A 16,277-nucleotide genomic window follows, 5' to 3' on the forward strand; every position below is an offset into this window, starting at 1 on the left:
GAAAAAAAATGAATCCATATTACAATACTAAATTTTATTTTACCTGTAGGACATGATTACAGACCTGCCAAGGCTGTGCTGTAGCCTAAAAAATATTACAGTATTTAAAAAAAAAAATCAGTAAATATCCTACATTATGTATAGCTATCAATTTATCAATGCCTCCTAGCTTCAAGAAATGTGCAATTTTTTTTAAAAAGCAATAATGCGAATACTTTACTTACATTATATGTACCTGGCATACATTAATTTAATAAAAAGAAAATTTCTTCTATACCATTAGTCTCAAGATAAGCATTGAAAATAATGGCATCTATAAACCGATATGCATAATGGATATGAACGTAGAATCATCAAATGATGTGACCCACTGGATGTGTTTTATTCCACACACCCAAAAAAATATATAAAAGTCATTTTACAAACTTATTTAAATGCACACAGTTATGCTGTACAAGATCTCAGGGAAGGATTAAAAAATAATTTAAATACAGAATTCAAATATTTCAATCAACACTAAACCAGATTTTGCATACATTTACCATACATTAGAAAATTATTTTATAAGATACTACACCCTAGTCGCGAACCCCTGTACCGTAGTTTGCGCCTCCTGCCTTGATGAGCTCTGTCAGGAAAGCCTGGTGGTCCAGTTCATGGGAGCTCTCTAGAGTAAGTTCCACGGAGAAATTCTGTTGAGGAAAGTTCAAAATTTCTTGATAAAATTATTCCTATTTGTAAAGATATTCAGCTGTATCAATAGCAATATATTTTTTTAAGAACTTTCAAAGTACTGTAGCGTATCCCTTATAATCCAATTGTTGATGATTTTGGCTCCAAGATATACACAGGAATCTCTATTCCCAAATACACACAGGGATGTGTGCCACGAGACGATCTATACTTCAACAACATTTTCTACCCCTAAAATAGTTTCCTCATCTCAAATACCAGGAACTAGACTTTGTAATATGCACCAGCAAGCTTTATTCCAATGGTTTGAGTCTTCCACAAAGATTTGGTGATATTCATTCAATACTTACCGCCAAAATTTCCTTGACCAGAGCCTTATCCGTGGACATTTTAGCTTTCTTAATAGGAGAGACGCCAGTTCCAACCCACGTCACCATGAGGAACTTCGATCGCTTGCTCATCTCATCTCCTGTCTGTAAAAGATAAGTAAAATGAGATAACAATGAACATCTAAGGGGGAAATGCATTGGCATCATGATTCTCCAGTTCCATCTCTTCCCATTTCCTCTTCCAATACATTTTGGTTATCAAAAATATCTTGCGACAAGCATTTATTGTAGTCTTAAATGGACTGGCTTGGATTTATTGATCTGGGCCAGAAAGGGTTGTGGTGACCTATTTGGTTACATTCCTGGCTGGTGATCGCCAGACTGGGGTTTGAGCGATGGTCTCGAGTATCGCTCAAACTCTCTACTTCCTTCAGTGGCTGCAACCTCGCCTTCCTTGTGAGCTAAGGTTGGGAGGTTTGGGGGATCATATAGTTCTGTCTACCTGCTGAGTTATCAGCAGCCATTACCTTGCCCTCCCTGGTCCTAGCTTGAGTGGAGAGGAGGCTTGGGTACTAATCATATGTATACTGTATATGGTTGTCAGTCTCTAGGGCATTATCGTGCCATTTATTAATAGCCTTTAAACTAAGGTCTGGTAGGCCATTCAGCACCCATGTGAAAAAGAGTGATAACAGTTGTTCTATGAAGGAAAAGTTAAGATGAATGACAGGAATACTGAAGAAAGGAAGTGGGAACGGAGGAACGGTATAGCAGAAGGCTGAAGAGCCAAGTGCAGGTGGCAGCTGCAAAGACCTTCGAGTAATGTTTATGGTTTACCACTTGAAGTACATTTATGGCACTACCCCTATATGGGATATTTTAATCTTGAGAATTTGTTGCGATACCATCTGTAACATTTTGTACCAAGTACTGAATTAATCCCCATGTCTTTTTCCACAGTATACACACGATTACAATCCTGACTGTATTTGGTTTGCTAATACAGAAGTACTTTGAGCACCAAATGGGCGGGCAATTTTAACACATGAGGGCCAATGAAACCTACAAGTGATGTGCAGAAATCCGTCAAAGTGCCCCTACATCATCCATGGTGTGTTCACAGGCTTTTTACCCAATTTTATTTAACATTAGATCAGCATCTCTACCACCTTCCTAATTTTCACACATTTATAGCAAAAACTCCTTTCTAATTAGCTTCCTTTGTTCCTAGCTCCATCATGGATTACCTATAAACCATGTCTATTTACAAGACTCCTCTTTTTTTTTTTTCAAGAGCTGTCCTTTCTCACAAGTCCCAAAATACACTTACTGGCAAATTCGTCTCACCCAAATTTGTCCAGCCTTAAGACTTGTCACTGACTAGTCATTCTCTCATTTTCAGTGTCATAACTCAATGCCAGCCAATGTTGAGTATGAAACGTGTTGTGTATCGAATTATCTAATATGCAGTGAAAGAAAAAGAATATGTAGAGAATATGCCATACATTACAAATACAGTATAGTAAACATATGGACAAAGGATAAGGGGCCTACATAACCAATAAAGCCAGCATCAGTTTGACTGGACAGTCTTCAAAGAGCTTTATTTTTCTCTCAATGGAATGGTTTTAAAGTTGGTGCCTAAGTCAACCTTCTGCCTACTAATAGTTCATAAGATACAAGAGCAATGCTTTGTATAGGGGTGAATTTTACCAAACAAAGCTTTAATAACTTAAATCACTTACAATAATAGATCTTATTATTTTGTAAAGAAAATCTTTAGCAATTTCAACTGTGTGATCTCTTCAAGACATGAGATAGGAATAAAAAATGAGTTGGGACACTGAATTCGATTAAAGTATGAGATTTTCATTCATATAAGATCTCAAAATTATAATTGAAAAACTGGTAGCTATTTAAGGGGCAAAAAATTATTATTTAGATTTAAGGAGACAGAAAAGATATGAAAGGCTGAATCAGACAACTCACGAAAAAAAAAGTAGACTTTAATCTAAATATCTGGTATTCCTCAGGGTAATGTTTTTGTCCCATCACTTTTCATTAGCTCGTTGCATATGCAGATGATACTACTCTCTTTGCATCAGTTCCAGCTCTAGTACATAAACCTATGGTTGCAGAATCCCTTGATCGAGATCTTGCTAAAATGATTGCATGGTGCAAATTATGGAGCATGAAGTTGAACCCCCAACACTCAAGGTATGATTGTAAGTCGAGGACAGAGGCTCCTCAACATCCAGGTCTCTGCATTAACAATGTCTTTTTAACTACTGTACATAAAACATTTAAAACTTTAGGTGTGATTCTTGATTACAAACTTCTTTTGAGAAATGCATAGTTTGATTCTTCTTGCACAAAAATTGGCTTATCTAATTTATTCATTCTACCTTGTTTTGAACATTGTTCTCCTGTCTAGTCATATGCTGCTGAATCTCATCTTAATTTGTTGGATAAAAACTTGCTGTCTATTAACTTTCATATTCGTTATCTGGATATTAATCACCGACACCGTAGTCCAGTTTTTCTTTATGTTGGTTTTAAAGGTTTAAAGGGCACTCATGAATGGCAGAGGCAAGGGACAGTGACATTGCTCTATCAAACAGGACAATGCCCTAGAGACTGACCATATATGCATATGATCAGTGCCCAAGCACCTTCTCCACCCAAGATAGGACCAAGGAGGATTAGGCAATGGCTGCTGATGACTCAGCAGATAGACCTATAGGCTTCCCCAACCGGCCCCCTCCTTAGCTCACAAGGATGGTGATGTTGCAGCGACCAAAGGAAGTAACGATTTTAAGTGGGACTCGAACCCCAGTCTGACGATTACCAGTCAGGGGCGTTACCACACTGGTCACCACAACCCTAAGATTTTTCATAATTCAGATCATCTACTGCTCTCAGATCTTCCCAAACAGTACAATCCTGTATGCAGTTACTTCTAACAGCCATTCCCTTGTCATTATAAAGAACAATGCTACATAGACAAGTTTTATTCCAGCTATAACTAGATTGTGGAATGATCTTCCTAATCACCCGTTGAATCGGTGGAACTTCAGGAGTTAAAATTTAGTGTAAAGGATTTCCTGTTGAGAAGGTCGACGTAAGACTCGTTTTATGGTTTATATGTGACTTGTCCGTTTTGATGCTGTTCCTAATCTTAAAAAAAAAAAAAAAAAAAAAAAAAAATCCTCACTGGGCTACTTTCATTGTTGGAGCCCTTGGGCTTGTAGCATCCTGCTTTTCTAAACAGGGTTGTAGCTTGGCTATTATTATTATTATTATTATTATTATTACTAGCCAAGCTACAACCCTAGTTGGAAAAGCAAGATGTTATAAGTCCAAGGGCTCCAACGGGGAAAAAATAGCCCAGTGAGGGAAGGAAATAAGGTAATTTATAAATTGTATGTATATATATATATATATATATATATATATATATATACATATATATATACATATATATATATACATATATATATACATATATATATATACATATATATATATACATATACATATATATATATACATATATATATACATATATATATATACATATATATATATACATATACATATATATATATACATATATATATATACATATATATATATATATATATATATATATATACTATATATATATATATATATATATATATATATATATATATATATATATATATATATATATATATATATATATATCAAGAACAGTAACAACATTAATATGGATCTTTCACATATAAAATAAATAATAATAATAAATCTGAAATGGAAAAGTGGAGATTAATAAGACAGTTAAGTAAGCTACTTCAGCCTTCATACATAACGTACCTGAAGACGTATGTAGGCAAAGGCACGCTCATCGTCTCCGAACTGTGATTTGAAATCATCGAAGGTTTGTCCCTTGGCAGCTACCATCACCTGACTCCCGTCATATTTGAAAACCGCCCTGCGGAGGATAAAAAATATTAGAGATTCCTTATTATATTGAAAACCGCCCTGCGGAGGATAAAAAAAAATATTAGAGATTCCTTATTATATTGAAAACCGCCCTGCGGAGGATAAAAAAAAATATTAGAGATTCCTTATTATATTGAAAACCGCCCTGCGGAGGATAAAAAATATTAGAGATTCCTTATTACATTATCAGTGTGTTTAAAGAAATCTTATTATAATTAAACGAGGAGTAGATGGTTTGGGCATGCTCTTCGCGCTCCCCAAGAGGGATTATTATTATTATTATTATTATTATTATTGCTTACTAAGCTACAACCCTAGTTAGAAAAGCAGGATGAAATCTTATTATAATTAAACGAGGGGTAGATGGTTTGGGCATGCTCTTCGCGCTCCCCAAGAGGAATTATTATAATTATTATTATCATTATTATTATTATTATTATCATTATTATTATTATTATTGCTTGCTAAGCTACAACCCTAGTTGGAAAAGCAGGATGCTATAATATGCCCAGGGACTCCAACAAGGAAAATATCCCAGTGAGGAATGGAAACAAGAGAGAAATGAAATATTCTGAGAACAGTAACAGCATTAAAATAAATAATTCCTATATAAACTATAAAAACTTTAACTGAACACTGGGCTATTTTCCCTGTTGGAGCCCCTAGGCTTGTAGCATCCTGTTTTTTTTTCCAACTAAGGTTGTAGCTTGGCAAATAATAATAATAATAATAATAATAGTGCGCCCGAGTGTACCCTCAAGCAAGAGAACTATAATCCAAGACAGTGGAAGGCCATGGTACAGAGGCTATGTCACTACCCAAGACTATGGAACAATTGTTTGATTTTGGTGTGTCCTTCTCCTAGAAGAGCTGCTTACCATAGCTAAAGTCTTCTACCCTTACCAAGAGGAAAGTAGCCACTGAACAATTACAATGCAGTAGTTAACCCTTTGAGAGAAGAATTGTTTGGTAATCTCAGTGTTGTCAGTTGTATGAGGACAGAGGAGAATATGTAAATAGGCCAGACTATTCGATGTATGTGTAGGCAAAGGGAAAATGAACCGTAACCAGAGAGAATGATCCAATGTCGTATTGCCTGGCCAAAGGACCCCATAACACACTAACGGTAGTATCTCAACGGGTGGCTGGTGCCCTGGCCAACCTACTACATTATAACTTTCAACTGGGCTCCACAAAGCACTAAGGTAATTGGAAGACCCAGGTCTACATGGCTGAGGACTATGAAGCGTGAGGTAGATGATGATTGAATGGAGAAGTATTGATTTTAAAAGCTCAAGATAGAGATGACTGGCGAAATCTAACCGAGGCCTTTTACGCCAATAGGCTTGGGAGATGATGATGAAAAGAGTTAAAATCCAAGATGTCTGAGTTATAGCACAATATTTGTATGCTTTTCAGAAAACTCAAACTTTTAACACGTCTAAGGTTTTCGCATTTCAAAATGTTTGTGAAATTCAAGCCAAAATGAAGTGGTTTGTCAATTTGCAAATTATAGACATTATTTTCACGTTAATATGAGATTCGTTAAAACAAAACAACAGGTGGGAGACTATAGTCCAATTCTTTTATCGAGGCATATTTGCACCGACTCGCAGGGGTGCCCTTTTAGCTGGGAAAAGTTTCCTAATCGCTGATTGGTTGGACAAGATAATTCTAACCAATCAGCGATCAGGAAACTTTTCCGAGCGAAAAGGGCACCCCTGCGAGTCGTTGCAAATATGCCTCGATAAAAGAAATGGACTAGTTTCACTTTGTGATGCAAACAGCATTTCTACCGTTTTGCACTCGACACTCCCAAGAATACAAATTATCCACTATACTCAAAGATAGATATTCTGATGAAATACTAACAAATACACAATTGTTCAACTTGCTAATGTACTTGTCACTATGCTGGAGGAAGGATCAGAAAAACGAAATTTTTGGACTAGCGCTTTCGTATTTTCATACCTCTTCAGGTCCAATTGCTAATGTACCTGACAATTTTAGAAAGAAGATATTATTCACCTTCCATAATATCATTAAATCAGTAAAGTAACAAAATTAGTAATTATCAAAAACTATAGGGTTCATCAATCAATCTTAGATTGGCCTAGCTTTTACTTAGGATAATACTGAAGACTTAAAGCATAACTGACGTGGTTATATCTGATAGTACATATTCATTTCACTTAGTAAGGGAGAGTATAACCTTTAAGGGGATTAGTTAATAAAGTCAAGTCTCTCTCTCTCTCTCTCTCTCTCTCTCTCTCTCTCTCACACACACACACACAATTTATATTATAGTTTCCACACTCAGTAAAGAAAGTTTGTACTAGTATCTCTCTCTCTCTCTCTCTCTCTCTCTCTCTCTCTCTCTCTCTCTCTCTCTCTCTCTCTCTCTCTCTCTCTCTCTCTCTCTCCCCCACACAATTTATAGTTTCCATACGCAGTAAAGAAAGTCTGTACTAGCATCTCTCTCTCTCTCTCTCTCTCTCTCTCTCTCTCTCTCTCTCTCTCTCTCTCTCTCTCTCTCTCTCACAATTTAAAGTTTCCACACGCAGTAAATAAAGTCTGTACTAGCATCTCTCTCTCTCTCTCTCTCTCTCTCTCTCTCTCTCTCTCTCTCTCTCTCTCTCTCTCTCTCTCTCTCTCTCTCTCTCTCTCTCTCACACACAATTTATATTATAGTTTCCACACGCAGTAAAAAAGTCTGTACTAGCAAAGGACACTTTCAATGATGTTCTCAACATTACTCGAGCTAGCTAAATACTTAGTTCAGTGACGTTCGTGTATAGAAACGAACACTTTGTCAAAAATAATCATTTTTATACTTGCTCAGTATTATCATCTAGGATTTATCTCAATCAGTGGCCCTTGACTTGGGATCAAAATATTTTAATTCTCATATTAACAAGGATGTATATATTTTATCTAAATTAGAATCTATTATTTATATCAACATTACGGTTTCAAGTTATATCTCATTCTCTTGTACTTTTTTTCCTAGTTTCCTTTCCTCACTGGGCTATTTTTCCCTGTTGGATCACTTGGGCTTCTAGAATCCTGCTTTTCTAAGTATGGATGTAGCTTAAATAATAATAATAATAATAATAATAATAATAAAATATTTTTCAGTTTTCTTTTCTCATTAGGCTGTTTCCCTGCTGGAAACCTTGGGCTTATAAAATTACGTGCTTTTCTAAATATGGTTGTAGCTTAGCTAGTAGTAGTAGTAGTAGTAGTAGTAGTAGTAGTAGTAGTAGTAGTAGTAGTAGTAGTAGTAGTAGTAATCCTAATTTCTAATAGTAAGTGTTATCATTTTTGAACGAATAAATCTTGTCCTGTATCCAGTATTCTGGAAGAGAAACCTTGCCAAACTTGCCAATTCATTTAAATTTCAGAAGCTCTTCAGACAAATACAGCCTCTGCATATGGCACGGAAGATTTCTCTTACCTCGTTGCATAGAAAGGCCAGAGAATGCTTCGCACAGTAATTGCAACTAAATGTTTGCAAGACGAGAAAAGGAAAGTTTGGTTTCATCTGTTTAATAATTTCACAAATGGTCTTCTGACGGTTTCTTTTTTACCTGGATAATGCACCTGTTCCATTTCATTTGTTTCTTTGCTGTTCCTATTTGTTGACATTTATTTGAAACGATATCTATCATAACTATAGATATTACTTGCTCAGCTACAACCCTAGTTGGAAAGCAGGATGCTCTAAGCCCAGGGGCTCCCAACAGGGAAAATAGCCCAGTGAGAAAATGAACAAGAATAAATTATTTTAGGAACATTAACATTATTAAAATGAATATTTCCTATACAAACTTTAAAAAAATATCTATCATAACTATAACTATTACTTACTAAGCTACAACCCTAGTTGGAAAAGCAGGATGCTATAAGCCCAGGAGCTCCCAACAGGGAAAATAGCCCAGTGAGAAAATGAACAAGGAAGAATAAAATATTTTTGGAACAGTAACACCTTTAAAATAAATATTTCCTATTTAAACTTTTAAAAAATTAAGAAAATAAGAGGAAGAGAAATAAGATAGAATAGTGTGCCCGAGTGTACTCTCAAGCAAGAGAACTCTAACCCGAGACAGTGAAAGACCATGGTACAGAGAATATGGCACTACCCAAGACTAGAGAACAAAGGTTTCATTTTGGAGTGACGTCCTCCTAGGAGAGCTGCTTACTATATCTTTCATTAAAGATCAGAAAATAGATTGATCAATTCTCATTAATCATTTATTTCACCCACAAGGCACTAGATGAGTTGGAAGGCCTAGGCCTACATGGTTGAGGACTTAAAGCGTGAAGTAGAAGATGAAATCTAACCGAGGCCCTTTGCGTCAATAGGCGTAGGGGAGGATATGATGATGACTTATTCCACTAATAAAAACTATCTATTTTTCTTACACTCTAAATAGCTTATTACAACCAACAACATAACTAATAAAGCACAAAGAAACAAATATAAACTAACTATAAGAGAGAAGTTCCCTTTAATCCTGAACTTTTCAAATTTCTCTTAGCAATTTCTTTCTCAACTTCATTGCCATCAATTCAAAGTATATCATCATTATGCACCATCGTCCGCTTTACCTTTCGTCTGGCATAACCCCCAAAATCCCAGGAACTATACCCCAAATCCTTCACACACACACACACACACACACTCTCTCTCTCTCTCTCTCTCTCTCTCTCTCTCTCTCTCTCTCTCTCTCCACCAATCATATAGGGACGAGACAAGGTTACACCCAGCACGGTATGCTGATGATGAGTCACTGGTCAACCATGTAGCAGACCCTCTCTAAACATGTGTGTCATTCTCACTTTTTCCTCCCCGGGAGCTTATATCAACCAGTCTCTCTTGACAAAAAATATATATAAAATTATGCAGTCATTTCGGATAGGGGATCACCTAATGGGTTAGCTGGACACACCTGTTTTCATTCATATCGTTTATAACTAGATATTTGTGGGAAAGAGCTTTTTTACTTTTTGGCTATTTGTGGAATGACAGAACATGGCATAGATAAGAATGTATATGAAATTCTTTTAAATGGGCGGGGTACTAAAGTGTAGATTTAATTAGAATAATGGTGTTTTTTGCAGTCATGCGATATAACATATGACACGAGCATTTTAGCAAAGTGTAAGCAACATAGTTTTTTTTCTTTTACTTTCTTTTGCCTGAAATTTGCAGAACACCAACAACAAAGTTAATAATAAGCCGATAATTGGTCAATTTCTTTAAATTAGGACACGTAGGGATAGTTTTTACCTGTAGAAAAGGTTACTTTTTACAATAAAAGTGTTACGGTGACTAAGCATCCAACGCGGACAATTAAGTAGCAGACAGCAGCGGTTTTTTTTTCTTTTTTTTTGGCTAAAACTTTAGGGGAAACCACTATAAAGAAACTGTAAACAATGCTTTTTTAAAAAGATACATCAAATGAAGATAAATAAAATCATAATTTTCCTTAATTGAAAGAAAGAAATAAAATTTACCCAACCCGGCGTTAGGCAGCCTTGCCAACTTCCCAGCTGGGCTAGTTTAAAAATCCCTAAAAATCATGATAAAAAATCCTCATAATAACACAAAAATCCCCATTTCCACAAATATTCTTTTTAAATCATGTAGGCTTTGCTAATATAAAAATTACTCACTATAATTCATGTAATTACAAGTAAACTAATTGCAACAATATGAAGGTTAACACATCTTTGTTTCTTCTTCATAGAAATTAGTAGACATGCAAAATCCCCAAATCTAGGTATAAATTCCCATATATGGCAACACTAGCGTTAGGGCAGTGTTGCCAGATGGGGTAGTGTAGAAATCCCCAAATCTCAATGAAAATATCTCCAAAACAACACAAAAATCCCCATTTCCACTAATACATTACCACAAATTACAATTTCTCTTGATCATGTAGGCATTACTAATATAGAAATTAATCACTATACTTCATAAAATTGCAAATAAACTAATTGCGACAGTATAAGGGTTTGATCATCTTTGTTTTTCCTTCATAAAAATAGTACAGAATATCCCCATCGGACAGCAAAATCCCCAAAATCTAGGTATAAATTCCCATATATGGCAACACTGGCGTTAGGGTGACTTAACATCCCACGCAGACATTTCGCCAGCGGACAACTTCATGTTCAGGCGACCATGACCGACATATTATCCTCGATCGATATCAGAAAGGAGTGAATTACTATCCGAGCTTCACTATAGTCATTAACAGCACGCCCTATCAATCATCGGCTAATCTCGCTAATGTTGATAAGCAATCTAATTTGATTACGGAGACAATTAACGGTTGTTGCGTCAGAATACGTTTACATAACGCACGTTTAGGATTTTGGTAAGCTACAATCCTAGTTGGAAGAGCAGTATGCTATAAGCCCAAGGGCTCCAGCAGGGAAAATAGCCTGGTGAGGAAAGGAAATAAACTATATGAGAAGTAATGAAGAATTAAAATAGTTGTAAAAGCAGTATGCTATAAGCCTAAGGGCTCCAGCAGGGAAAATAGCCTGGTGAGGTAAGGGAATAAACTATATGAGAAGTAATGAAGAATTAAAATAGTTGGAAAAGCAGTATGCTATAAGCCTAAGGGCTCCAGCAGGGAAAATAGCCTAGTGAGGAAAGGAAATAAACTGAGAAGTAATGAACAATTAAAATAGTTGGAAAAGCAGTATGCTATAAGCCTAAGGGTTCCAGCAGGGAAAATAGCCTGGTGAGGAAAGGAAATAAACTATATGAGAAGTGATGAAGAATTAAAATAGTTGGAAAAGCAGTATGCTATAAGCCTAAGGGCTCCAGCAGGGAAAATAGCCTAGTGAGGAAAGGAAATAAACTATATGAGAAGTAATGAACAATTAAAATAGTTGGAAAAGTAGTATGCTAGAAGCCTAAGGGCTCCTGCAGGGAAAATAGCCTGGTGAGGAAAGGAAATAAACTATATGAGAAGTAATGAAGAATTAAAATAGTTGGAAAAGCAGTATGCTATAAGCCCAAGGGCTCCAGCAGGGAAAATAGCCTGGTGAGGAAAGGAAATAAACTATATGAGAAGTAATGGACAATTAAAATAGTTGGAAAAGCAGTATGCTATAAGCCCAAAGGCTCCAGCAGGGAAAATAGCCTGGTGAGGTAAGGGAATAAACTATATGAGAAGTAATGAACAATTAAAATAGTTGGAAAAGCAGTATGCTATAAGCCTAAGGGTTCCAGCAGGGAAAATAGCCTGGTGAGGAAAGGGAATAAACTATGTGAGAAGTAATGAACAATTAAAATAGTTGGAAAAGCAGTATGCTATAAGCCTAAGGGCTCCAGCAGGGAAAATAGCCTGGTGAGGAAAGGGAATAAACTATGTGAGAAGTAATGAACAATTAAAATAGTTGGAAAAGCAGTATGCTATAAGCCTAAGGGCTCCAGCAGGGAAAATAGCCTGGTGAGGAAAGGGAATAAACTATGTGAGAAGTAATGAACAATTAAAATAGTTGGAAAAGCAGTATGCTATAAGCCTACGGGCTCCAGCAGGGAAAATAGCCTAGTGAGGAAAGGGAATAAACTATATGAGAACTAATGAACAATTAAAATAGTTGGAAAAGCAGTATGCTATAAGCCCAGGGGCTCCAGCAGGGAAAATAGCCTGGTGAGGAAAGGAAATAAACTATATGAGAAGTAATGAACAATTAAAATCAAATAGTTTAAGTAAAGCAGCAACATTAAAATGAAATGTCCTGTTAACATAAAACATTTGCTGTAAGTTTGAACTTTTGAAGTTCTACTGTGGAAGATCATTCCACAGCTTGGCCCAAGCTGGAATAAAACTTCTAGAATACTGTGTAGTATAGAGCCTCATGATGGTAAATACAAAATACAGCTGTATAGGCAATATAAAACTCGTATTGGATCAAACTACAGTTGCAATATCTATAAAATTTTGTGAATATGGAAAAGACTCTCTCTCTCTCTCTCTCTCTCTCTCTCTCTCTCTCTCTCTCTCTCTCTCTCTCTCTCTCTCTCTCTCTCATCATCATCATCTCAAGTTCTTGAACAAGTTTAAAGGTTTAAAGGCCACTCATGAATGGCAGAGGCAAGGTACAAGGTACAGTGACATTGCGCTATCAAGCAGGACAATGCCCTAGAGACTGAACATATATACATATGATCAGCGCTCAAGCTAGGACCAAGGAGGGCCAGGCTATGGCTGCCGATGACTCAGCAGATAGATCTATAGGTTCCCCCAAAACCACCACCATTAACTCACAAGGATGGTGAGGTTGCAGTGACCAAAGAAACTATCGAGTTTGAGCGGAACTCCAACCCCAGTCTGGCGTTCACCAGTCAGGGACGTTACCACATCGGCCACCACAAATCACACCAAGTAGACTACACGTTCTTGAACCCAAGAATAATAATCTTTATATAAACAACTTAACCCTGCCATGAATATACACGCTCTCAGTATTCTAAAAAAAAGATCTTCATTACATTAAGTGCCTCATGGCATGAATAATGTCTTTATAACAAACTAAGTTTGTGAAAATATATACAATTTACCGCAATATCTACAGTATATACATGCGAGTACATACAGTATTTTGTTGTGATATATTTATCTCTGACCACGGTCTAAGTAGGCTATCTCAGAAGTTCATCTGACCAAAACGGTTCCTGTGGCCTGATTGGTAAAGTCTCTGCCTAGTGTTTGCCGGACGGGGGTTCGAGTCCCGTTCAGACTCGTTAGTGCCTTTAGTGTCTGCAACCTTACCATCCTTATGAGCTAAGCTTGGGGGGTTTGGGGGAGTCTATAGGTCTATCTATTGAGTCATCAGCACCAATTGCCTGGCCCACCTTGGTCCTAGCTTGGGTGGAGAGGGGGCTTGGGCGTATTGTCTTGCTCGATAGGGCAATGTCACTGTCCCTTGCCTCTGCCATTCATGAGTCACCTTTAAATCTAAGTTCGCTAATTTACCATTCAATTAGGTCTACTTGGTTTATGCGACAGTGTGAATATTAATAATTATAGTAATGTAATTTATCTAATTTTAAAAGTAATTAAATAAAAACTAGTGTTCATTCGATCTCAAAAGAGTTTTATACAAGAATGACTTTGAATAGCCAAAGAACAATGCCGTCTACAGTTCCAAGCACACGGCCCACCATAAACAATCAACACGCATAATGCGTACCGTCCATATTTACACTGAACCTGAGAGAGAGAGAGAGAGAGAGAATTTCCTCCTGGTTTTAAAGTATAAGTTTGAATTAAACTGATATATTCGTGCATTTATTTAGGAGAGAGAGAGAGAGAGAGAGAGAGAGAGAGAGAGAGAGAGAGAGAGAGAGAGAGAGAGAGAGAGAGATTATCACTTTAAGCACAGCATGAGTCTATAGAAATTATCATACTACACTATTCAATCTTCAAGAGAGAGAGAGAGACAGAGAGAGAGAGAGAGAGAGAGAGAGAGAGAGAGAGAGAGAGAGAGAGAGAGAGAGAGAGAGAGTGTGTGTGTCACTTTAAGCACAGCATGAGTCTATGGAAATTATCATACTACACTATTCAATCTTCAACGCTATTTTCGTTACCATAGTTGATATTTTGACCAGATCTAAACCTTCTCTTATTAATGACTTATATGGATGATATATTCATAGTTACATGAAAACTTAAAGAAAAACTTCATCTTAAGATTTCAAAAGAGGTGTCTATTTATTCCAGCTGTGACCAAGTTGTGGAATGATCTTCCAAATTGGGTAGTTGAATCGGTGGAACTTCAAAACGTTCAAAGTTGCGGCGAATGTTTTTATGTTGAACAGGCTGATATAAGTCTCTTTTTTTATAGTTTATATATGAAATATCTAATCTAATGTTGTTACTGTTTATAAAATATGTTATTTTCATTGTTCATTGCTGCTGTAGTTTGTTCATTTCGTTATTTCCTTTCCTCGCTGGGGTATTTTCCCTTGTTGGAGCCCTTGGGCTTATAGCATCCTGCTTTTCCAACTAGGGTTGTAGCCTACTACTAATAACAAATAATAATATAATCCATGCTGATAAAAAGCTTAGCTAGTAATAATAAATATAATTTCTACTGATAAAAATTCCCAGGTTGAACATTTATTTGGTCCACTGAACATTCATCATAAATCAAGTAAAATATCCAATTCCATAATTATCCAAAAATCCTTCATTCACTATCTTTATCCTCTTATCTTTCTGAACACCAGACTACATTTGTCCAACACAGGGAGGAATAACATTCGTATTAGAGACTTTATCTATGTTAAGCAGCTCTTCTAGGAGGACACTCCAAAATCAAACCATTGTTCTCTTGTCTTGGGTAGTGCCATAGTCTCTTCCACTGTCTCGGGTTTGAGCTCTCTTGCTTAAGGGTACACTCGGGGACTATCTTATTTCTCTTCCTCTTGTTTTTGTTAAAGTTTTTATAGTTTATATTTATATTCTATTATTACTGTTCTGAAAATATATTTTTCCTTGTTTCATTTCCCTACTGGGCTATTTTCCCTGTTGGAGTCCCTGGGCTTATAGCATCCTGCTTTTACAACTAAGGTTTGTAGCTTAACAAGTAATAATAATAATAATAATAATAATAACAATAATTCCCTTATTTCCTTTTTTCACAGGGCTATTTTCCCTGTTGGATCCCCTGGGGTTACAACATCCTGCTTTTCCAACTAGAGGTTGTAGCTTAGCAAGTAATAATAATAATAATAATAATAATAATAATAATAATAATAATAATTCCCTTATTTCCTTTTTTCACTGGGCTATTTTCCCTGGTGGAGCCCCTGGGCTTACCGCATCCTGCTTTTACAACTAGAGGTTGTAGCTTAGCAAGTAATAATAATACTAATAATAATAATAATTCACTCATTTCCTTTTTTCACTGGGCTATTTTCCCTGTTGGAGCCCCTGGCCTTACAGCATCCTGATTTTCCAACTAGAGGTTGTAGCTTAGCAAGTAATAATAATAATAATAATAATAATAATAATAATAATAATAATAATAATAATTCCCTCATTTCCTTTTTTCACTGGGCTATTTTCCCTGTTGGAGCCCCTGGGCTTATAGCATCCTGCTTTTACAACTAGGGTTTGTAGCTTAGCAAGTAATAATAATAATAATAATTATAATAATGATAATAATAATAATAATAATAATAATAATAATAATAATCCACCAAACTGCATTGTCCAAAAGAGGGAGGAAAAAACT

The 16,277-nt window shown here is 36.1% G+C and overlaps 1 protein-coding gene across 1 annotated transcript in view; it reads right to left on the minus strand.

Annotated features, from left to right (window-relative positions):
* Positions 1 to 19: 19 nt before the first annotated feature.
* The window catches only part of LOC137624579 (coactosin-like protein), a 19,933-nt gene continuing 3,675 nt past the window's right edge, over positions 20 to 16,277 (minus strand). The window contains exons 3-5 of the mRNA XM_068355515.1: positions 4,881 to 4,998; positions 1,044 to 1,166; positions 20 to 692 (exon numbers count right to left, since the gene is read on the minus strand). Coding sequence (XP_068211616.1) covers positions 579 to 692; positions 1,044 to 1,166; positions 4,881 to 4,998 — 355 coding nt within the window. The 3' untranslated portion in view covers positions 20 to 578. The remainder of the gene's footprint in view (positions 693 to 1,043; positions 1,167 to 4,880; positions 4,999 to 16,277) is intronic.

This window comes from Palaemon carinicauda, chromosome 31 (genome assembly GCF_036898095.1).
Source record: "Palaemon carinicauda isolate YSFRI2023 chromosome 31, ASM3689809v2, whole genome shotgun sequence".
NCBI classification, from domain to species: Eukaryota; Metazoa; Arthropoda; class Malacostraca; order Decapoda; family Palaemonidae; genus Palaemon; species Palaemon carinicauda.